The sequence below is a fragment of the Pongo abelii genome, chromosome 18 (assembly GCF_028885655.2).
Source record: "Pongo abelii isolate AG06213 chromosome 18, NHGRI_mPonAbe1-v2.0_pri, whole genome shotgun sequence".
NCBI classification, from domain to species: domain Eukaryota; kingdom Metazoa; phylum Chordata; class Mammalia; order Primates; family Hominidae; genus Pongo; species Pongo abelii.
The window spans coordinates 1,662,975-1,687,394 of record NC_072003.2 but is presented as its reverse complement, the minus strand read 5'-3'; the positions used below and the strand labels follow the sequence as shown (position 1 = coordinate 1,687,394).

Below are 24,420 nucleotides of genomic sequence, written 5' to 3'. Positions count from 1 at the left end.
TGATTTTCTTAATAACATTTTCCTTTCTCTGGGTGACTTCATTGTGAGAAAAACAGTATATGATACATACAACATGTACATATGTGTCAATCAACTGCTTACGTTATTGGTAAGTCTTGTTGTCAACCATAGGCTGTTAGTAGTTAACGTTTTGGGGAAGTCAAAAGTTATATAAAGGCTGAGTGCAGTAACATCTGTAATCTGAGCACTTTAGGGAGGCCGAGGTGGGAGGACCACTTGAACCCAGCGGTTTGAGACCAGCCTGGGCCCCATATTGAGACCCATCTCTTAAAGAACAAAAAAAAAATTGGCTGGGTGTGGTGGCGCACACCTATAGTGCCAGCCAGTCAGGAGACTGAGGCAGGAGGGTGGCTTGAGCCTGGGCCGTCAAGGCTTCGGTAAGCTATGATTGCGCCACTGTCCTCCAGCCTGGGCAACGGAGCAAGACCTTGTCTCAAAAAAAAAAAAAAAAAGTGTCGCGAGGATTTTCAACGGCAAGGTGGTTGGCCCCTCACACCCCTGCATTGTTGAAGGATCGTCTGTGAATACCTCGATCCAGCCTCTGCCCTGTCCTCACATGGCTGCCTTCCCCGTGTCTGTGTCTTTTCTTCTGTGTCTTATGTTTTGTCTTATGTATTTGCCACTGGATTTAGCTCTCATCCTGAACCAGAATGATCTCATCTCAAGATCCTTAACTGCAAATACCCATTTTCCAAATAAGTTCACATTCACACATTCCAAATGACATACCTTTTTTTTTTTTTTTTTTTTTGAGACAAAGTCTCGCTCTATCACCCAGGCTGGAGTGCAGTGGCGCAATCTTGGCTCACTGCAAGCCCTGCCTCCAGGGTTCAAGCAATTCTTCTGCTTCAGCCTCCCAAGTAGCTGGGATTACAGGCGTCCACCGCCACGCCCAGCTAATTTTTGTATTTCTTTTTAGTAGAGACGGGGTTTCACCACATTGGGCAGGCTGGTCTTGAACTCCTGACTTCTTGATCCACCCGCCTTTGCCTCCCAAAGTGCTGGGATTGCAGGCATGAGCCACCGCGCCCGGCCATATCTTTTTTTTTTTTTTTTTAAGGGACAGGATCTCACTATGTCGCCCAGGCTGGACTTGAACTCCTGGCTCAAGTGATTGTCCTGCCTTGGCCCCGCAAGCATCTGGGACTGCAGGTCTGAGTGGACATATCTTTGGGAGGGGCACCGTTCAGCCCACTGTGTGCAGCTAGGTTCTGTGACCAGGTTGAGAGCTTTTGTCACGAGCCTGATTTTAGCTATCGTTGTGATTTTTATCCATCTCCAAGTTCCTTCTTGGGACCCAGCATCTGATTGCCTGGGGCGGCCACATTCCTGTCCTTGTACCTTACGTGGTGCTCGTGTGCTCCCATCATGGATTGTCGATTCTCGTTGGCATCCAGACGGGAGACAAGTCAGCGATAAGTGCCAAGAAGAAGACGGAAGCGGGTGGGCCCCTCTGTGGAGGACTTCTGTCTGAATCAGGTGGAGGGAAGACATGGGGAGGAGCCACATGGCTGCAGTGCCAGCTGGGAAAGAAGTACGGGCAGAGGGAGCTGCTGAGACCACATGTTTTCCTGCAGCCTGTTGGGTCCGAGGGGAGGCAGTAAAGCTGGAAGGGAGTAGTTGAGAGCCTTCTGGGCATCCCAAGCCCAGAGCAAGCACACCTTTGTCGCTGCCATGCCTGCCCATCCCTCCATCTTTTTACCTGTGCCTCTCTGACTCCTCCCGTTGCGTGTGGGCATCTGTTGTGGACATAAAGCAAGGTAGAGCAAGGCTTTTTTTTTTTTCCAGATGAGGTTCTGCTTTTTTTGCCCAGGCTGGAGTGCAATGGCACAATCTCAGCTCACTGCAACCTCCGCGTCTGGGGCTCGAGCGTTTCTCCTGCCTCAACCTCCCTAGTAGCTGGGATTACAGGCGCCCACCACCACGCCCGGCTAATTTTTTGTATTTTTGGTAGAGATGGGATTTCACCATGTTGGCCAGCCTAGTCTCGAACTCCTGACCTCAGGTGATCCACCTGCCTCAGCCTCCCAAAGTGCTGGGATTACAGGCCTGAGCCACCACACCCGGCTAATTTTTTGTATTTTTGGTAGAGATAGGATTTCACCATGTTGGCCAGCCTAGTCTCGAACTCCTGACCTCAAGTGATCCACCTGCCTCAGCCTCCCAAAGTGCTGGGATTACAGGCCTGAGCCACCACGCCCAGCCAGGCTGTGTTGTTAAGGACAGATGAGGGGCAGCTGCTTAGACGACTCTTGAACAATATAGGGGTGGGGGCGCCGACCACCTGAGTGGTTGAAAATCCACATATAACTGTTGACTCTCCCAGAATTTCAGTACTCGCAGCCTACCATTGACTGGAAGCCTCACCAATAACATGAACAGTTGATTAACACATATTTCATATGTTCTATGTATTACATAGTGTATTCTTACAGTAAAATAAGCCAGAGGAAAGAAAATGCTACTAAGAAATCATGAGGAAGAGAAATACATTCACAGTTTAAGTGAATACCCTAAGTCTACAGGATGAATCATCTTTCTGAAATGGTGGCGTCCACAGGTGGCATCCACATCTGCAGACCTGAATCTACTGTCCATATCAAGCAATTCCACGTTTTCTTGTAATGTCACGGCTTTCACTTGCTTCTTGGGAGCACTTCCAGCATCACTAGTGGCATGTCACATGGGTCCCCCTGGGGTTATTCAGCGTTTACAGTATTGCATGAAACGCATGAAAAATCCTCTAGAACCATGAGAGGTCACTTTTTGCTGTGATGTGCATTTTGCTGGAGACAGGAGCTGCCCACTCGGAGGTGATTAGCACTGCACAACATTTTAAGGGGATCCTTGAAACATTTGAGTGAAACTGAGCGCAGTGGCAACAGGAGGCGGCTGTGAAATGCCGACAGTAGCACAATGTGGGCCACAGCTCCCTGTCTGCGGTTATGATTGCAGACTGCATCTTTCTGTTGGTTTACACTTCGCTCAGCTGCACATAGTGCCATCTCTGGAAGCGTGTGCAGATTTGTGTATACTTTATGGATGTGGCTGATAAAAGACTAGTATCTACCTATATTTTATGCATTCGTGACATACCTATTAATTTTTTTTGTTCTTTCTAGGCTACATGGTTTGTCTGAGTTTTCTCAAATAGTTACAAATCTCCAAAAAAAAGTTAAATTTTTTTTTTTTTGAGACGAAGTCTCGCTCTGTTGCCCAAGTTGGACTGCAGTGGCATGATCTCGGCTCACTGCAACCTCCACCTCCCAGGTTCAAGCAGTTCTCCTTTCTCAGCCTCCCAAGTAGCCGAGATTACAGGCATGCGCCACCACACCTGGCTAGTTTTTGTATTTTTAGTAGAGATGGGGTTTCACCATATTGGTCAGACTGGTCTCAAACTCCTGACCTCAGGTGATCCACCCGCCTTGGCCTCCCAAAGTGCTGGGATTACAGGCGTGAGCCACTGCACCTTGGCCTTTAAATATCTTTATTGAAAAAAAAGTTCATGTAAGTGGGCCCTTGAAAATCAGACCTGTGTTGTTCAAGACCTGTGTTTGCCAAGAAAAGACCTCCAGAGGTGGGGCTGTGCGGGCACCAGTGGCCTTCAGGGAAAGGGCCAGCGGCATGATGGAAATGGTGAATGGCCTTCTGGGAGAGGGCCAGTGGCATGATGGGAAAGAGTGAATGGCCTGCTAGGAGACGGTCAGTAGCATGATGAGAAAGGGTGAATGGCCTGCTGGGAGAACACTAGTGGCATGATGGGAAATAACAGTGGACCCACTGAGAAGTCCTGTTTGTAGAGTTTGGGAAGACACCTAACAACAGTTGCCATGGAGTTGGGTCCTTTTATTCCTCTGTTAATTTTTTATTTTATTTTATTTTCAGAAACAGGGTCTCACTTTGTTGCCCAGGCTGCATTGCAGTGGCAATCATAGCTCACTGCAGTCTTGACCTCCTGGGTTCAAGTGATCCTCCCACCTCAGCCTCCTGAGCGTGGGACCACAGGTGTGCACCACCATGCCTGGCTAATTTTTTATTTTCATTTTTATTTATTTTTTTACAGATAAGATCTCATCCTGTCGCCCAGGCTAGAGTGCAGTGGTACCATCATAGCTCACTGTATCCTCAAACTCCTGGGCTCAATTCATCCTCCTGCCTTAGCCTCCCAAGTAGCTGGGGCCACAGGTGCCAATCACCATGCCTGGCTAATTTTGTTATTATTATTATTATTATTATTATTATTATTATTATTATTATAATATTTTTGTAGACATGGGGTCTCACTATGTTGCCCAGGCTGGTCTTGAACCAAGCTCAAGTGACCCTCCTGCCTCAGCCTCCCAAAGTGTTGGGATTACAGGTGTGAGCCACCATGCCTGGCCAGTAATTTATTAAGTTACAAAAGGAATACATGTTAGTTGTAACTAGTAAGGTGGTTCTGGCGTGAGTAAGGGTGGGTTAGTGTTCTCTCACGACCCTTGTTGGACACCCAGCATGTCCTTCCAGTTCACTATCCCTCCTCAGGATGCAGATGCATGGCTGCTGTTAGTGTTTGTGTCAGGGACGCAGTGACTGCAGACACTTAGGAGCTTCTAGTCCTTAAAAGGACAGCTTCCTAGGCCAGAACTTCAGGGCCCCAGCCCTGTGTATGTTTCAGGGAGTTATGTCTGCCCCACGGAGGACCTGAGGGGCCTCCCATGCAAAGGTCAAGCGCCATGGAAGGGGGTGGTGTGTGGGACTAGTGGTGGTGGGAGGTGGGAAGGGAGGCAGGAGGGCTGGTCACCTGGACCCTCACCCTGAGGGCAGTTGGGGTTGAAGCTAGGAGTGACAGGGTACATTTTGTTGACCAAAAAGAAAGAGGCTGAAGCACAAAATGTGATTTAAACAGTCTACTTGGCTGGGCATGGTGGCTCATAACAGTAATCCCAGCACTTTGGGAGGCCCAGGCGGGAGGATTGCTTGAGCCCAGGAGTTCCAGACCAGCCTGGGCAACATAGTGAGACCTCATCTCTGCAAAAAAATACAAAAACATTAGCCAGGCATGGTGGCAAACCTATGGTCCCAGCTACTTGGGAGGCTTAGGTGGGACGATTACCTGAGCCTGGGGAGGTTGAGGTTGTAGTGAGCTGTGGTTGTACAACTACACTCCAGCCTGGGCAACAGAGTGAGACCCTGTCTCAAAAATATGTAAGTAATTAAGTGAGTAGTCTACCTGAGCCAGGATAAGGGCAGCTGCCCAGAAAACTCAGCCCCGAGGAACACTGGGTCTGGGCTCCATTTGACCTTTGTTACAGGCAGGCTTTTAAGGCCAAAAAGAGGGACCGGGCACAGGCTGATGTCAGGTTGTTGGTCAGGAATCCTCTTTGGTTGATGGAAATACTATTGGTTAGCAGTGGGCTGAGCATTGGTGCAGGTATGCTCTGCGGCAGCTTATTAGGTTAGTTCTCAGCTACCTGTGGCGGCAGCAGGCAGTTTCCAGAGAAGAACACAGCTCAGGGGAGAGCAGGGCATGGCTGCTGCCTCATTTAAGGTCTCTGGGGGCCTGATCCCTGAAAAGGACTCACCTTCCTCTGATAACAGTTCTTTCCTTTCCCCAATTTTGACTTATTTTCTTGGCTTTGTGTCATTTTCTCCCTAGAAAGTAACTTCTGTGCCAGCGTAGTGGGGAGCCGAGCTTAAGGGTGGAAAGAGTGAAGTTGTGGGAGACACCGCAGGAGAGCAGCTCAGCCTGGCCCCAGGCAGCAGCCACCAGCAGAGCTGGAGTGGAGGGGCACTGTGGCTCTTATGAGGGGGGTGACCAGTTGCATGATGGGTGGCGACAGAGAGTATAGAACTGAGGATGTTCTGAGTTTTCTAGCCTGAGAGGTTGGGTTTGTCGTGGCACCTTTAAGACAGGAACTCCAGAGGCAGAGCTGGCATGGGGGCGGGGCAGGATGCGAGTTCGAGGTGCCTTGGAGAGCCCTTAGGGGTGTCCAAGAGACAGTTGGAAATACAAGCTCTGGAGGTCAGGAGCTGGGTCAGTGCCCTGAAGACAGTACTTTGGGAGTTGGGAATGTATTGACATAGAGATGTTGAAGAATGTAAAAGAGGTGAGCTCAGATCTGAACCTGGGGCCCAGCAGGTAAGGGACAAGGCAGGGAGTGAACTCACCCAGGAGCCTCCAGTGCCCTCTGTCATCATTAATAGTGTCAGCCCTGGCCCCATCAGCTAGTCCGCTCCCCCTGCTCTTTTTATCCTGTGTTCAAGCAGCCACTTGCTTATTTCATAAGCATTTATTAGGCTCCCACTGCACACATCAAAATGAAGTGAGCTTCCTCAGCTTGGAATACTCCCTCCCTGACTCCAGCCATCCATCCCTCACCCTCAGTTTCCTAAACACACCGTTCAGGCTCCTGCCCCTTTGCTGGCTTTTGGAGTCTGTGTTTAGATTTCCGTACCCACTAAGTTCTCCTGGAGCTCTGCCCACCTTCCAGCCTGCCTTACCACTCAGATTCTGTGCACCTCCCATGCACTAGATCTGTGCCTTCCCTGCTGCCTGTCTTGGCCCCAGGATGCATTCAGCCATTCGCATCTGACTCGCTGCCCCCACGTGGAGTGCCCTGGGGATGTGCCACTCACTTGTGATGCTCCTCCCCCAACCCACTGCTGGGCAGGGTGTAGGCATTCACTGGGCATTGGTTGAATTGAGCCAAGAGCTTCGCTTTGAAACTCAGAGGACTAAGGTTAGTCCCTAAAAGACACACCACAAAGCATGAGGTCTGCTCCAGCGCGACTGTGGGGCGACTGTGGGGTATATGCTTTCTTTTTTGTTGTTGCCTTTTTGAGATGGAGTCTGGCTCTGTCGCCCAGGCTGGAGTGCAGTGGCGTGATCTCAGGCTCACTGCAGGCTCCACCTCCCGGGTTCACGCCATTCTCCTGCCTCAGCCTCCCGAGTAGCTGGGACTACAGGCGCCCACCACCACACCCGGCTAATTTTTTGTATTTTTAGTAGAGACAGGGTTTCACCGTGTTAGCCAGGATGGTCTCGATCTCCTGACCTCATGATACACCCGCCTCGGCCTCCCAAAGTGCTGGGATTACAGGCATGAGCCACCGCGACCGGCCCATGGGGCATGCTTTCTAACGTGCCGACTGTGGGACATGCTTTCTAACGTGCTGGAAAGGCCAAGGTGATACTTTGAAAATATAAATGATGCGAAATCACTTCCCAGCTCAAAACCCTACAGTCTTCCATTTTCACTTAGAACAAAATCTCACTCTTCCCCTCAGCCTGCAGGAACACCCCGTGGCCTCTGCCCACTTGGTTGACTTCTTAAACATTTTACTGAAATACCCACACACTTAGAAAGAGTGGGCGCATCGTGCCTAAGCGTACAGCGCAGGGGCTTTTCGCGGGTGGGACATTCCCAGCACGTAACTAGCATCCTTCCTCTCCCCCACCGCCTCACCCAGGGTAACCACTCACGTGACACAACGTAACAAGTATTCCCGGGGCTTTCACATGACAGGGCCTCCACAGACAGGGCCCCCCAGAGCTCCTCGGTGGATGGAATTCGCCCTCTCTCCATGCCTGGCACTTTCCTGAGATCCCATTCTTTACCTACATGGCACCTTCTCAGCTGAGATTACATGTGTATTTGTTTGTCGACAGCACTGCTGTCTGTTTTCCCCTCTAGACTGGAGGCACCAGAGCTCTCCTGAGGACAGGGCCCCGTCCTTCCCCCGCAGCACTAGAGTCTAGTGGAGTGCTGGGCACACTCTGAGCCGTCAGTAAACACTGAGCGAGTGAATGAGTGGAGTGTACAAGGTTATCTGTGAACAATGTTCAGTAACTAACATGAAATATATCCATTTCTTGTGTATACAAGGTTATCTGTGAACAATGTTCAGTAACTAACATGAAATATATCCATTTCTTGTTCTTTCTTTTCCTCAGGGGACTGTCAAACAACTCCTCCTTTTCTCGGAGACTGAGGGGAACCCCTGCTTCTTGGATGTCTGTGGGAATTTCCTGGTTGTAGGGACAGACTTGGCTCACTTTAAAAGCTTTGATCTTTCCCGAAGGTAAATTTTTTTTCCAAATAGAAGTGTGAACATTTCTTTAGTCAGGAGACAGTGTGATGGGCAGAAAGTGAGTTAGAAGCCAGAAGACTCCTTAGCTGCCCATTTGAACACCAACATGCCACTCGTGCTCTGGAATGCCTCATGTTGGGGCTCAGTTCCTGGCCTTTGCCTGGTGGTGGAGCCGCGTGGGGGAGAGGAGGCTCGAATAGTTGAAGCACGGGGAGCGGGGGGTGGGGAAGCTTCTATATGATGAGTGCATGACATTGTGCATTTGTTGGAAATCATAGTGCTTTATGGTGCAAAGTGTGAACCTTAATGTATACAAATGTTTAAAAAATCATTCAGGCTGGGCAGGGTAGCTCACACCTGTATTTCCAGCACTTTGGGAGGCCAAGCGAGAAGACTGCTTGAGCCCAGGAGTTTGAGACCAACCTGGGCAACATAGCAAAACCCAGTCTCTACAAAAACTTTTAAAAATCAGCTGGGCATGGTGGCACGTACCTGTAGTCCCACCTACTTGAGAGGCTGAGGTGGGAGGATTGCTTGAGCCTCGGAGATCGAGGTTGCGGTGAGCTGTGGTTGTGCCACTGCACTCCAGCCTGGGCCACAGAGTGAGACCCTGTCTCAAAAAAAATCACTTAGAATGTTAGAGGACCCCAGGATGGAACACAGAAGGTAACAAAACAGTCTCACTGTGTTAACAAATGTATGAAACAGCTTCACTAAAGGGTGCGGGGGAAAAGTGCTGACCTAAGTGGCTCTGGGAGTGAGGGGAGGCCCTGGCGAGCACTTAGGCCGAAGGAACTGCACAGGAGCTCGGCTCTCTAGTTGAGAATCCTGCTCCCCACAGGGGTTGGGATGAGCAACGCTGATCCTATGATACGTGTGCACTGGAATTGGACAGCTAAGCAAATGGAGGGTAGATGGCAGGAGCCTGGCATCACACGGTGGGAGTGGGAGTTACAGATTAGCAAGGGGAAGGACTAAAATAAGCCCTGGGAGAGTAGATCAGAGGTAGAGGTGTCAGCATGAACAAATGCCTGGCTTTATGTAGGTAGGGATGACTCCATACACAGAATCGTAGGTCTGTATCGACATACCCATTGGTACACACATATTTCCTCACTCTGTCAGCTGAGAGGGCCTAGAAGCAACAACCCTGTCCCAGCAGGCACACCTGGTGCCCAGACCTTGGTTTCTACCACCATCCTCCAATAAAGGAGCTATGGATCCTTGGAGAGATGCTGACTCCAGGACCAGGGCAGGAAATGTACAAATGAGCTGGCAGCATCTGTGCTGCCCAAAAGTGAGGAAATGCTAAAAACAAAGCAAACCAAAAAACCTCATAAAGATGGCAGGGTAGGGTCACAGAGACACAGAACCTACCAAAAGAGGTCCTAATAGCCAAAGCTGGAATAATTGGAGCAACAAAATAAATAAAGCAGGCCAGATGCAGTGGCTCATGCCTGTAGTCCTAGCATTTTATTTATTTATTATTATTTTTTTCTGGTGGCCCATTTCATCCTGCAAGTCCCAGCACACTGGGAGGCCGAGAGAGGTGGATTCAAGGCCAGCCTGGGCAGCATGGTGAAACCCAATTTCTGAAAAAAAAAAAAAAATAGCCAGGCATGGTGGCTTGCATCTGTAGTACCAGTTACTCCTGCATCTGCTGAGGCAGGAGGATCACTTGAGCCCAGGAGGTCAAGGCTGCAGTGAGCCAAGATCACACCACTGCACTACAGCCTGGGCGACAGAGTGAGAGACCCTGTCTCAGAGAGAGAGAGAGAGAAAGAGAAAAGGAAGGGGAGGGGAGTGAGAGGAGGGGAGTGGAGGGGAGTGGAGGGAAAAAGACAAAAAGAGAGAAAGAAAGAGAAAGGGAAGGGAGGGAGGGAGGAAGGAAAGAAGGAAGGAGAGAAGGGAAGGGAGGGGAGGGGAGGGAAGGGAAGAGGGAGGGAGGAAGGAAGGAAAGAAGCTTGAATTATATCCCAAAGTAAAAAAATGACTATGTGTGAGTCTGAATGATATGAGTAAGTCAATAAATAGGGGAGAAGAGACAGATGTCCCATAGAAAAGAATTCCACAGCCGAGCACGGTGGCTCACGCCTGTAATCCCAGCACTTTGGGAGGCCGAGGCGGGCGGATCACGAGGTCAAGGAGATTGAGACCATCCTGGCTAACACGGTGAAACCCTGTCTCCACTAAAAATACAAAAATAAATTAGCCGGGCATGGTGGCTGGCGCCTGTAGTCCCAGCTACTCGGGAGGCTGAGGCAGGAGAATGGCGTGAACCCAGGAGGCGCAGCTTGCCGTGAGCCGAGATGGCGCCACTGCACTCCAGCCTGGACGACAGAGCAAGACTCTGTCTCAAAAAAAAACAAGCTGCCACTACATATTTTGTATTGATTATGTCAGCAACAAACTAGAAACAGCTAAATGTCACTGGCAAGGGACGAGTTAAATAGCTCAGTATGTCCCTATGATGGGAAACTGTGCAGCTGTCACAGCAGGCGATGAAGCAGTCCCCATGTGCTATGAAAAATCACTGAAACAGAGCATAAGGCACAAACTCCAGGTATAGAACGGCGTACAGCAGCATTGTTTTGTTTTTTTCATTTTTTGTTTTTGAGATGGAGTCTCACTCTGTCGCCCAGGCTGGAGTGCAGTGGCATGATCTCGGTTCACTGCAACCTCTGCCTCCTGGGTTCAACCCTCAAGTAATCTGCCTGCCTCAGCCTCCCAAAGTGCTGGGATTACAGGCGTGAGCCACCACGCCTGGCCTAGAACAGCATTTTTAATAAGCTACTTGATCAAGAGGAAGGGGACGAAGCGCTCATATTCGTCTTTGTTCGTAAGAGTACCTGAGGTGGAAGAACTCACCCTGCGTTTTGCGTTTGCCCCACCTCATGGTGCACACGTGCCACCCAGGGTGAGAAGCAGCCAAAGAGCTGTGCAGCACTCAGCTGGTAAACAGAGGTTTCAGGGTGGGCGGAGAATCGGGAACTGGGCCTCTGGCGGGCACTGAGGTCCCTCTTCCTCCCTGCAGAGAGGCCAAAGCACACTGCAGCTGCAGGAGCCTGGCGGAGCTGGTCCCTGGGGTGGGGGGCATCGCTTCTCTGCGGTGCAGCAGCAGCGGGAGCACCATCAGCATCCTCCCCAGCAAGGTGAGGCCACCCCTCGTCCACTGGCCCACTCCGCCTCCTCACCTCTGTCCTCCCAGGCCGGGCCTCCTGCCTGCTCGTGCATCTCTCCTCCTGCGCGGGTCTCCCTGTCCTGTGTTCTGTTCAGCCCCACCCTCCTTCCCCTCCTCTCCCCGGGTATCTCCCTCCCACCTTCTCCAGGAGCCTCCCCAGCATGGTCCTCACCCAGCCTCTGTTCCTCCCCGACCTGCCATCTTCTGTCCCCTGCCTTTCTCCAAGTCCTCCTTCATCGAAACAGTCATTTCCTTGTCGGAGACTTGCTCGCTTCCTCTTCATCCCTGCCTTCTTCATCCCACTCGGTTTTCTTTGGCGTGAGAGGAGGCACAGGACTGTGGGAGAGCCCTCAGGCGTCCCGCTCGGGGAGGCAGGGTGATGTTGGTGTGCAGAGGGCCAGCGGCAGCCACGTGGAAGGGTCTGGGGGGCGGCGGGGCCGGTTGGTTCCTTCCCTGTTCCTTCCCTTCCACTGGTGCCGGTTCCCTTGTTCATTCGCTCGTTCAAGGGCCGTGACTGGTCTCCTGCCGTGGGCCAGACGCTTTGCTAGGCACCTTGGACACAGAGGCACTCAGGTGAGCACAAGGAGCCCGCCCGCTGCCTGTGGATGAGCAGGGAAGGAGGCATATGTGCTTGGAGGGTTTGGAACTGCACAGCGTTGCGCTGCTGTGGAGCTCGGGCCAGGCCTGCTGAGGGGGTGACGGCCCAGCCAAGGTTGGGGCGAGAGTGAGCGGGTGAGGACTGGTGGGGACAGCAGAGGGCAGAGGGCAGAGGCCGGCATTGGCAAAGCCTGTCCTCATCGAGGGTCTGCACTGGTGGTGAAGGGCAGGGCCGAGGCTGACTCAGGTGGGAGCTGACTTTCACCTCAGGGCAGAAGGATGAGGATAACGTCAATATCATCTTTCTAGAGGGTTCTTTCTAGAAGATGGATCAAGGGGTCGGTGGGTGCAGATGCCTACTTGGTCCCCGTGGCAGCCACTGGAGGGCTCGAGCAGCCACAGTGGGGCTTGACGATGGACTGGCCGAGGGGTAGGGCAGGACAGGGCTGCAGAAGGCGTTTCTGACCCTTGCAGCCAGGTGGGAAAGGAAACCGGGTGAGGAGACGTTTGCAGCGAAGGTGGATGAGCAGAAGGGCAGGTGCCTGGGAGGCAGCCAGTGGGCAGTCCCACACCTGGTCAGAAGGGAGGGCCAGGGCTGCAGGCGGAGCTCAAGGGACAGGCGAGAGGATGTCCCCAAGGAGGAAAAACAACGGCCACTGTGGCCCTGAGAACCCAGATGGGGCCTGGGAAGCCAGGTGAGCAGGTGCCGCCGGGGAGGTGGGGCCACTGGGAGAAGGAGGCAGCCAGGAGCCTCAAAAAGGTCGAGGGTGCATTCTGAGGGGGTTAACACTGACGGGAAGACCCAAAAGAGAGAGAAAGCACAGGGTCCCGGAGGTGCCGTAGGGGAGAGCACGGGGCTGGGAGGAGGCAGGGGCTGGCGCAAGGGGCCTACTTGACCATGGCAGAAGGGAACAGTGGAAAAGTTCAGCTGTAATAAAGGAGTTTCAGCTGAGAACGGTTATCCCGCACCTGTAATCCCAGCTGCTGGGGAGGCTGAGGTGGGAGGATCACTTGATCCCTAGGAGTTCGAGACCAGCCGGGGCAACATAGCAAGACCTCGTCTCTACAAAAAATATTTAAAAATTAGCTGGGCACAGTGGCACATGCCTGTAGTCCCAGCTACTTGGGAGGCTGAGGCGGGAGGATCTCTCGAGCCCAGGAATTCGAGGCTGCAGTGAACCATGGTCTCACCACTGTACTCCAGCCTGGGTGACAGAGTGAGACCCTGTCTCAAAAAAAAAGGAAATTCATTTTTACTCACCTGTGGGAGATTCAGTTTATCAGAATCCGGATTCCTTTTGGTTCCCTTGGTTAACTACTTCAGGTTACTATTGAGAGCAACTGGACACAATTTCTTAGAATTCATTTTCAGTTCTCTGAAAATATGAAGTAGTGATTCAAAACCTGTTTCAATGGGACAAAAGGAAGTTAATGTTCAAATTGCGAATGCTGGGCTGGGCATGGTGGCTATGCCTGTAATCCCAACACTTTGGGAGGCTGAAGTGGGTGGACTGCGTCAGTCCAGGAGTACAAGACCAGCCTGGGCAACATGGTGAAACCTTGTCTCTACTAAAAAAAAAAAAAAAAAAAAAAATTAGTGGAGCATGGTGGCATGTGCCTGTAACCTAAGCTACTCAGAAGGCTGAGGTGGGAGGATCACCTGAGCCCGGGAGGTGGAGGCTGCAGTGAGCTAAGATCGCACCACTGCACTCCATCCTGGGCAACAGAGGAAGACCCTGTCTGAAAAAACACCAAAACCAACAAATTGTGAATACTGAAAGCATGCTAGTCCTTGGAAGCTGAGTGGCCTGTGGACTTGGTGACACTGGGTGTGTTTCTCTTGACATGTGCTGTGTCAGCCCACTAGCACAGCCCACAAACCCGCTGGTCTGGGCAGGCGCCGTGAGCTTTCTGGTTTTCTCTTCTCCTAGGCTGACAACAGCCCTGATTCCAAAATCTGCTTCTACGATGTTGAAATGGACACAGTGACCATCTTTGACTTCAAGACTGGACAAATTGATCGGAGAGAGACGCTGTCCTTTAATGAGCAAGAGACTAATAAGTAAGATTGTGGTTCAGGAGAATTTTGTTGGAAAAAATGATGTTCAGTTACTCTCAGCTTCTGGGCGGGTTGTTGCTAAGTTAACGTGCCAGACTTCAAAAGGCCCCAGCAGGCACCAGTAGGAAGAAGAAAGAGGAAAACAGAAGCATACTCTGGCAGTGGGTAGATATGAGTTCTTAGTCTCTGTCCTCCAGGTGGAAGGTTCTGGAGTTAGCTGAGTGGAAACTGGAACTTCTGAAAGGGTTCTGGCCGGGAATCTGTAGAAGTGGCCCATGAGTCACTGCAGGGAGAGAAATGTGACCTCAGACCCATCCGCGTCTCTGATGTTGGGAGGCATTTGCCTGTTTAAAGAATGTACTTCTAGGGAGAATAGTCGTCTGTCTTCACTATATCTGGAGTTCCTTCTGTGACTGAATGCGCGTTTGGAGAACTTTGAGTGTTGACGATAGTTCACTCACAGTTCATGGTTGATTCTGCACAAAGTGAGGCACAAAAACAAAGTGGGCCCGGAGCTGAGCCCACCTGGAGCCGAGCCCGCCCGGAGCTGAGCCGCCCTGCAGGGCAGGAAAGCAGGACGGGCGCCCCGGGGCCTGCATATGCTCACAGAGGAGCACAGCAATTACGAGGCTGGGCTCGGGGGTGGTTTTCTCTCTCTTTTTTTCCCTCCTCCGTTACTTGACCACCATCAGACACACCCCTTCTGTCCAGCCCCCCTGGATTCCCCCTGCCTCTCTCTCCCACACAGCTTCCGCCTCAGATCCAGTTCTGGAACCTTCTTTCACCTGGTGGCCTCATTTCATCCCTCTTCCGGTGACTTCTTGTGGAACTCTCCATCTTCACAGCTCACTGAGTGCAGGCCCCGTTCTCCCACCTCAGACAATGATGCCTGACTCGGCCAAGTGCCAGCTCTCCCCCTGCCGCCACTGTTCCTGGGCCGCTCCTCGAACCTTTCCTCTAGTCCCCACTGCCCATCACCCAGGTCCGCAGCTTTTCTCATACCAAAATGTCTTTTCATTCATGCTTTTCCCTCTTGACTCTGCGCCTGCCATGCGTGGCCTCCCGTGGGAGCTGTGGGAGCCTCTGAGTTCCTTTCTGCATTCGAATCTTGCCCCCTTCCTTCTGTCCGTTCCCATTCCGTGCCAGGCCGGTCTCACCTCACGGGAACCAGCTTGTGTCCCCGGGCTCTGTGGGCCGCAGAGCCGCCTTGTCTGGAGCATGGCACTCGCCCCTCTGCCCTGCTTTCTGCTCTGCTCTGCACTGGTGCCGAACGTGGCTGTGAGGGCACCTCCATTGTTGGGTGCAGCGGCTTACTAGGGGATCTTCATGTTCTGCAGCACCAGGTCCTGTCCTTCTTCAGCAGCCATGGGTCGTGGTGTCCGCCAGGGTCCCACTCTGCAGCCTGGGTTCATGACGCCCTGCGGGCGGTGAATGAGGCTCATAGGCCTCCTCACCTTGGGCACCTGCTCTCTCTCGAGACCTTGTGTGTCCTCTGCCAGCACATCATTGTGTTTCCCCACAGCATTTTGCTGAGTTCTGGACCCATCCAACATAGAACTTTAGAGATGGGAGGGACCTGGGTCCAAGGGGCAGCACGGCACAGGGACTGGTGGGGACCAGGAACCCAGCATGACCACAGAGCCAAGGCCTCGACCCCGCCCAGCAGGGGGTGCCATCCCACCTCGAGGTTGGCCTGCTGGTCCTGGAAAAGGAAAAGGGTCCCTTTTGCTTTGGGGATTCTTCTGGGCCCCCATAAGCCCTCCAGAATCAAAGCGTCATCTTTCTGTGGTTCTTTCAAATCAGGCTGTGCTCGGACCCTTAGCCCAGTTGTTAAAATCTGAGAACATGTTCCAGTAGGGCGCATGGCAGTGAGGCCCCAAAGGTTCTCCCAGAGCTGAGCGCGTGCACACCATGGTCTGGGACAGCACCTGGAGGCCTTGGGAATGTGTGTGGGAGGGAGACTGGTAGCAGGAGTGCCCGCCCTGGGGTTGAGATGGGTCTTCCTTTGTCTTTAAGGAGCCACCTCTTTGCGGATGAGGGACTGAAAAATTATGTTCCCGTGAACCACTTCTGGGACCAGAGCGAGCCCCGGCTGTTTGTGTGCGAAGCCGTGCAGGAGACACCGCGCTCCCAGCCTCAGTCTGCAAATGGGCAGCCCCAAGATGGGCGCGCTGGCCCTGCGGTACACTCTGCCTGTTGTATTTGAGTTTAGACACACTCAGTGGCCGTTTGCCAGACTTAAGATCTTCATGGGCTGGGCATGGTGGCTCACGCCTGTGATCCCAGCACTGTGGGAGGCCAAGGCGGGAGGAAACGCTTGAGCCCAGGAGTTGGAGACCAGCCTGGGCAACATATTGAGACCCTCGTCTCTAAAAAAGAATAATAATAAGAATTAATTTAAAAAATCTTCCTAGCATGGGGTCTGGGAAAGGGGTCCTGAAAATTCGTTCGCATGGAGTAGAGCATCTGCCTCACCGCTCCCACTGACGGCAGCATCACTGTAACCTCAGTGCCACCTCTGTGGATTTGCCACTGCTAGGTCTGTTATGCAGGAAAGCCACGGTGTGTGGTGTCTCCTCTTTGAGGTTTATGCCCATGGGCCAGCTCCACACTTACTGTCTGGTCTGACCTGAATGGCATTTTTTTGGTTCTCTTGTCTCAACTGCTACATATGATTCTCTCTCTAGGAAAGAAATCTTTTGTTTGTTTGTTTGTTTTGTTTGTTTTTTGAGTCTCTCTCTGTCGCCCAGGTTGGAGTGCAGTGATGCAATCTCAGCTCACTGCAACCTCTGCCTCCCGGGCGGAGTGAGCCGGGATTGTGCCACTGCACTCCAGCCTGGGCGACAGAGCGAGACTCGGTCTCAAAAGAAAAAAAAAAGTTATCTGCAGTCAGTGTTGATACCCTGAGTTCAGAAGGAAATCCACCCTTGGTTCTCAGGCGCTGAGTGGGAGGACATGTCCAGGTGGCATCTCTACCACCAGAGCGGGGAGAGGAAGACATTGCCAGAGGCGTCACTTCAGGATAGAGGCTGTGGGGGTGACCCAGGCAGTCAGGAGAACGGGCAGGCTGGCACCCGGGGAAGATGAAGACATGGCAGGGCGGTCTCCTGGCAGTTTGATCCTAGGGCTCTTTGTCTGCTCTGTGATGATGCGCCCTTGTCTGAAATCATACCAGGTAGCAAGGAAGGGCTTTGCCTTCCCTTCACCTCTTCTGGTTTCCTGTCCAGAGCAGCTGCAGGTATGGGCGCATGTCCTGGTGTTGCTTGTTCTGCTTCTGTGCAGCGGACCCGCAGAGCATGTGGTTTCTGTGCTGCGTGTTCTGTGTTCCTTGAAAGCAGGGTTGGGGCTCTTTGTTGGTGGTGCCACTGTTGAATTTTTTTTTTTTTTTTTTTTTTTTTTTGAGACGGAGTCTTGCTCTGTCACCCAGGCTGGAGTGCAGTGGCATGATCTCGGCTCACTGCAACCTCTGCCTCCCGGGTTCAAGCGATCCTCCTGCCTCAGACTCCCGAGTAGCTGGGACTACAGGTGCCTACCACCATGCCTGGCTAATTTTTGTATTTTTAGTAGAGACGGGGTTTCATCACATTGGCCAGGCTGGTCTCAAACTCCTGACCTCGTGATTCGCCCACCTCAGCCTCCCAAAGTGCTGGGATTACAGGTGTAAGCCACTGTGCCCGGCCTGCTACTGTTGATTTTTAAATCAGAGTAAAGCAGCCAAAGAGGGAGAACTTTTAAACCATGAAAGCTCTTTTGAGTTGCAGTCACCAGTTCAGGGTGGGAATGATGAGCCTTTGCTGCAAGAAAATCAGTCACTTGGGAGAGTCCAGTGGTTGCAAGCTGGACGAGGTGTGTCCTTCCAGTAGGCGTGTTGGTTTTTCCCAAGTGGAGCAGATAAAAGGTGGTGTAATCAAAGCAAAGCACCCGACCCCACCGTGACGCAGTGTGTGTAGCAAAATGGCACTCATACCCCAGAAATTGATGTAAGTTAAAAAAAAACAGAACAGTACTTTTCTTTCTCTCCCAGGCAGATGTTTTGATCCTGTCCTTCTTCATTTCCGAAGAGCACGGCTTCCTGCTTCATGAGAGCTTCCCCCGGCCTGCCGCCTCCCACAGTCTCCTGGGGATGGAAGTGCCTTATTACTACTTCACAAGAAAGGTACGAAGCCACGACATCCGCACAGGTGTCTTCTGATCTCTCCCCTTGCCTGGCTGGGCTCTTGCAAGCGTCCCAGGGAGCTGAAATGTGAGTTAGCCCTCGCAGCTCTGCCGGGCTTCCCTCTCCGTAGACAACATCAGCCATCCAGTCTCACTTGTCACCTGAAATTCCAGCAAACACTGCGGTCTGTCTGGGGAAAATTGGAAGTGGTTTTGCTCTCAGGATAGAGAGAACTCATGCTGATGAGTGATGTCTCCAGGTGAAGGAGCTCTCGGTCAGGACTCAGGACTCTGCACCCTTCCCCCTTGCCTTTTCCCCGAATGCTCAACACCTTTTTAGCTTTTCTGTCTTTCTAAAATTCTAGCTGCCTTCTTAAAATCATGAGTTTCTATATTCACTGTAGGGATCTTAGGAACTTCAAAGAATGAAGTAAAGACCCAAACAGTACAAATCTCCATAATCCTAGCCTGGAGGCGGCCACTGTGGGCAGGCTGGTGGCTCCTTTCAGTAGGGTTCTGGCTTCTGGATGCCCATCCGTGTGTGACTCATCCATGGACGTGTTTTTAAATTACTGAGAGAATGGGATCGTCATCAGTACACACACCCCAATAGGTTGTTTTGAACAAGTTATTTACTTCTCTGCGACTTGGTCCCCATATCTCCAAGGTCCCTTTTGGACCTGAAACAGTCATTCTCTGCTTCTGAAAGGGCATGCTGATCAAAGGCTCTGCAGCTTCTCTGCAGAACAGCAGCCCATGTGTGCCCCATGAGCATTCTGAGACCCCTGGAGTGCCTGGCTCTGAGAGAGCTGCTCCCCTGGCTTCACTGACCTGTTGTTCTCAGCCTCTGGGAGCATCCCGAGCCATGTGTGGGGATTTTTCAGAGAGGAGCCTGGCTGACCTAAGGCTCAGACTCACGTCCCAGCTGGCGCCAGCCTGTGAGCCCCACAGGGGTTCTGCAGGCGGGAGGCAGGGGGCCACCAGCTTCTGCCTTTCGGGACCTAGGATGCCACCAGCTGCTGCTGCTTTTATTTCTGTGAAACATGGACGCTTCTCTCCTATTATACACTCCTTCAGCAAACATGTACAGAGTCTTCCCTGCCGCTTCCTGTTTACTGTCACATCAGAGGAAGGACTAAACCGTGTAGACTCTGACCTGGATTGCTTTTGGATTTGCACATACAGTGGCTTATCAACGTTAAGAATGAACTCTGTACTTTTCTAATTTTCTTCAGTAAGCCTGTGTTACTTTTATAACCCAAGGTGGGTTGAGGGAGCATTTAAACTGGGACAGAGGGAGCATAGACTCAAGAGGGACATTCCGAGAAGGGGAAGGACAGGCAGCTCTGCATGGCCACGGAAGCCAACACAGATGCTACTGCACCAGCAGCCACCACGGTGGACCACAGGCGCACCGGCTCCACACACACCCCTGAGCTGGTGTTCACCTTCATAGGACCTGGCATAAAGGACACGGTGGTGGTGGGGTGGGGCACTGCCTAACGTGTGACAGTGACGTGACCAGGTGTGTGCTGGCCTCTGGTCCTCAGGCTCTGCTGGAACCTTGTGTGCGGTGATGAATTAACAGCACTCACACAAACGCGAACCTGGGTGCAGTTGGCGGCTGTGTTCCCGGTCACCATGTAGAGCCAGGCTGCACAGCCAGCAGAGGCCGGCATGGTGCTGGTTTATGCGTCACACTGTTCCCTGTGGTGGAGGCAGTCTAGCTTCATGAAGACTGGGAAAGCATCGTGTGATTCGCCAAATCGAGGGCTCCCTGCTCTATCAATGCGTGTTTCCTTAATTTCTGTATTTTAATAGACAAGTGTCACCAGATTGGCGTTCCTCTGAATTGCATGCTGGCTTTACGTTTCTTATGTGCTTTAATTTCTCTTTTATTTCAGAACTCAAAGCATTAACAATGTTTTACATTATTTCTGTTGAGTTTTTCCCCATTAATTTTGCATGGTGGCATTTGTGTCTTGCACGCGCTCATGCATCTGTTCTTTTCTCTCTCGTTTCTCACCTTCCCGCATGCGTCCGCTCCTCATAGTTGTTGTTCCAGAGAGCAGGCGTGTATGACGCAGTCGTAAGTACAGACGCCCAGGTCGTGTGTCGTTTGCTTCACCGGGTTGTTTTCCTGAGATCCTTTTCCTCCCTTATTTTCAGTACAATTGTCTGTGCACTGATACTTTCTGCTTAGCTTGCATGTTCGCTTTACCGAGGTCTATTGGAAGCCTGAGACACTCAGTGTCAGCTCTCTTTATTTGAGCAGGACGCCTCTCACCTAGCAAAGTGCATCAGGAGCCAGCTGTGGTCATGGCTGGGACGCGTGACACAGCAGCTCTTTCCTCCGCTGTGTGGGACACAGGAAGTACTTAGTTTACCTACATTTGCAATAGAGGGAGTTTTTGTAACTCAGCCGTTCAAGTCTAGTGAGGACTAGCCATAACGTCTTTTGTCCGTTAATTCTGCCCTTGTTCACATTTCCAAATGGCCCGGCCTAGTTTCTCCGAGGTATGAGGGTGGATCCGGGTCCAGCAGCTCTTAGGACCCTGCCTCTGCACCGTGTGACTGGTCAGCTGTGACGTGGGATAGACAGTCCCTCCCTCACAGAGCTGTGAGCAGGACATGGTGAATGATGAGAATTCCCATCCACACAGCAAACTGGGTACCCATTCGGTCCACACCAAGCTGACATTGTTATCAGAGGTCAGGGTGCTTCCTTGCAGTTTATTAAACCAGAGCAGGCAGGAATTCCCTGTTGTTTTTGTGCGTGTACGTTTTCTGACAGTTTCCACTCAATGCAGAAGCAGTCCAAACTCTTCAGCACTCAGCGCCCTGCAAATGGGCCCCAGTCACATCCACCCTCAGGCCCTCCACTCCATCGCCTCTCTGCGGGGCCTCGGGGCCTTTGCTTATGCTCTGCACTGTGCCAAGAAGGGCCTCCCCATCACAGCTGGGTCTGACAAATCCCCCAGATTTCTTTGAGACCCAGGCCAAGTGCCGTCTCGCCCATGAGGCCTATTCACCGGGGCCACAGGTCAGCTCCTGCAGGAGCAGTGAGCTGATGTGAGCAGAGCTGGGGAGGCAGGTGGCTGGAGTCACCCTTCAGGAAGTCACAGAATAGCAGATACAAGACCAGGGAAGCCTGACCCAAGAAGGCTGCGTCATGATCCGTTTCACACAGGGGAGTGCGTGTGCTCTCAGAGAAACGGGACCCAGATGAGGGGCAGGGCTAGAGCCCAGAGAGAGCGTACAGAGCCCTTGCCCCATGGAGGAAGGGACCCATGATTAAAGGCGAGGCAAGCAGTTGGAGGGGCTCGTGGAGGGGCAGTGGTCCCTCGGGAGCACCGATTTCCAGGAACTGGGTCTAAGAAGATGCCCAGGTGAGGATGGGGCTCCAGCAAGCCATAGCAGTGTGCTCCCACACTGGGCCCACAGCCGCGTCCCTCCCTGTGCCATGCGGGGCCTCACTGCCCAGGCTGAGGGCTCTCCTGAAAAACACCCGTAGAGGGTACACAGCCAGTCCAGGTTATTGTTTTGGAAAATTCTACCTGAAATCATGCTCCTGTTACTTAATTTTAAGAGAGTTTAAAAAATAAATTCATGCACGGGCAGCCTTTGCTTACCCATTATCTGAAGCCAGAGCCAAAAGCTCTGACCATTGCCAGTGACCCTAAAGTTTTTCAGTGCATCTGGCAGGGACGGGGCCTGTTGCTAAATATCTGTGTCTGTCTGCAGAGGGATTTCTCCCCCATAATGGAGCTAAATCTAGAGGACGAGATCTGGGTGAGGGCTTCAGCTCTACATATGAATTAACAAACACATGGGTCCTTTGTCATTTAGCCCGAAGAAGCAGACAGAAAAGACGAGGTGGAGCCTGGGTGCCACCACATCCCTCAGATGGTGTCCAGGAGACCCCTGCGAGACTTCGTGGGGCTGGAGGACTGCGACAAGGCCACCCGGGACGCCATGCTCCACTTCAGCTTCTTTGTCACCATTGGAGACATGGACGAAGCCTTCAAATCCATCAAGCTCATCAAAAGGTGAGGATCCCGACCACTGGGATGTCGGGAGATAGCGCGTGCTCACGGCTCTTTCCTTTCTCGGTGTCCTCCTTCTTGGTTCGCCTGTTGAAATATTTAACTCCTCATGACTGTGTCGTGGTGCATCTCATGGTCTTCCCACTCGATGAAATGCTGCCCAGCTTGCAGGTGCCACATGGGAAGCTCTCAGCCTCTGTGGCGCTGGGAGCCTCTCGGGCTGTTTAGCTGCTTCCTAGTGGAAAGTTCTGCCATTCCTAAACGTCTATAATACCCATCCCTCTGGGAATAATTGCTCCTAAACAGAAGTTTGGACAAGTAAACACTAAAAACAGCCAGGTGGAAACACAATTAAAATTGCTCTAAAAGAGGTTGTCAATCAAGGGCTGTCTGCAAGCACCTTCTTCTCCATTCCTGAGAGAATCTAGAAATTCTTTCATCTTCACAAGAGCATTTCACAGATTTTAATGTCCAAAGGGTAGAAAAATCGAAGAATGAAACTAAAGAGGTAAAAGGAGGGGGTGGCCTTAGGTTGCCTGGAGCAAGCCCTCCCTCAACATGCAGTGATGATGCCTATCACACAGGTGTCCGAGAGGGTACAGGACCCCGGCCCACTGTCGTCCTTCTGAAGCAGCATGGCCAATCCTTCATTCCCCATGCCAGGCCTCCCACACTAGCTGTGCAGATGAGCTCTTTCCGGTTTGCACATGCACCAGACAGGCTGAGCAGCACCGCCCGGCCCTCCTGGGTTACTTTGACTTAATATAAAGGTAGTCACAGACCATAATTGACCCTGTGGCCACTTTAAACCTTCAGTGTGGCCGGGCATGGTGGCTCATGCCTTTAATCCCAGCACTTTGGGAGGCTGAGGTGGGTGGATCACCTGAGGTCGGGAGTTCGAGACTAGCCTGACCAACATGGAGAACCCCCATCTCTACTAAAAATACAAAAACTAGCCAGGCAGTTCTGGTGCGTTCCTGAAGTCCCAGCTACTCAGAAGGCTGAGGTGGGAGAATTGCTTGAACCCGGGAGGTGGAGGTTGCCGTGAGCCAAGATCACCCCACTGCACTCCAGCCTGGGTGACAGAGTGAGACTCCGTCCAAAAGAAAACAAAACAAAACAAAAAACAGTTATTTTCAGCCTCCTCTGGTTTAAAAATTCCTTGTCATAAAAAATAAAAATTTCTTGTCATAAAAAAGTTGAGCAGGAGAAGATAAAAGTCAACTATCCATGCTAGTGTGTACTGTGGACGTGAATCTGGTATTTCTAGGCTGTGTGCTGAGTGTGTCATAGTCAGTCCGTAAATGCTTTCCAGTCTTTAGCAGTCGAAGACCAATTCCTGGAGCAATACGGGCCTCAGAATCCAAACTGATCCCCTCAACTCGCTAGAAGGCCAGAAGCAGCCAAACTAAACATTTATATTAGCAGCGGGTGGCCTGACGGCCCGGCCCCGACTATACACATCACAGCAGTTTCTCCTTCTGGCCGATGCCAGCAGGGCATGAGGCCAGGCAGTGCTGCACCCAGGCAGAGGAGGCGCCAGGCCAGGCACCAGGACTGTGGTTGCAGCCTTGGGTTCTGGGTTCTGGGGGTGGGGCGTGGGCCGGTTTTGACCCCTCAGATGCAGATGTTAGATGTTTTCTGCCCAACTCAAGGACTTACGGCTTGTTCCTCTCTTAACAGATGTAGGACACGGGGTTGTTTGGACCCAGTGCGGCATCATGCAGGCATTTTGTAGCCCACCAAGCATTTCGCTAAAGATAGGCCGAAGGTTTTTTGTTTTTGTTTTTGTTTTTTGTTTTGAGACGGAGTCTTGCTCTGTCACCCAGGCTGGAGTTCAGTGGCACAATCTCGGCTCACTGTAAGCTCCGCCTCCCGGGTTCAAGTGATTTTTCTGCCTCTGTCTCCCGAGTAGCTGGGACTACGGGCACCCGCCACCACGCCTGGCTAATTTTTTTTCGTATTTTTAGTAGAGACAGGGTTTCACTATGTTGGCCAGGCTGGTCTCGAACTCCTGACCTCATGATCCGCCCACCTCGGCCTCCCAAAGTGCTGGGATTACAGGTGTGAGCCATCGCGCCTGGGCTGGCTGAAGGTTTTTAAGCAAATAGACTTCATCCCTTTTATTCTACTAGTTGTTGATCAGAGAGTCTGTAAGGACTTGGGCTTCTGAGACTTGGTTGAACAGAAGTGTGGATAAGGGTGTGTATGCCTACGGCGTCTCTGAAAAGGTCGTTTTGACCCGTAGTGTGATCCCCCAAAAAATCACAGAAAAGTGGATCAAATGT

The 24,420-nt window shown here is 51.9% G+C and overlaps 1 protein-coding gene across 9 annotated transcripts in view; it reads left to right on the top strand.

The window, feature by feature from the left end:
- The window catches only part of IFT140 (intraflagellar transport 140), a 102,350-nt gene that overhangs the window by 30,862 nt on the left and 47,068 nt on the right, over positions 1-24,420 (top strand). For 8 of the 9 annotated variants that reach the window (XR_008514773.1, XM_054534480.2, XM_054534481.2 and 5 more), the window contains 6 exons: positions 7,958-8,085; positions 11,129-11,246; positions 13,804-13,934; positions 15,948-16,113; positions 17,956-18,087; positions 21,936-22,135. Coding sequence is in view for 8 of the 9 variants with exons in the window: in XM_054534480.2 (XP_054390455.1) it covers positions 7,958-8,085; positions 11,129-11,246; positions 13,804-13,934; positions 15,948-16,113; positions 17,956-18,087; positions 21,936-22,135 (875 nt within the window). In the remaining variant the exon portion in view is untranslated. The remainder of the gene's footprint in view (positions 1-7,957; positions 8,086-11,128; positions 11,247-13,803; positions 13,935-15,947; positions 16,114-17,955; positions 18,088-21,935; positions 22,136-24,420) is intronic. The other variant, XM_009250291.3, reaches the window with a different exon arrangement.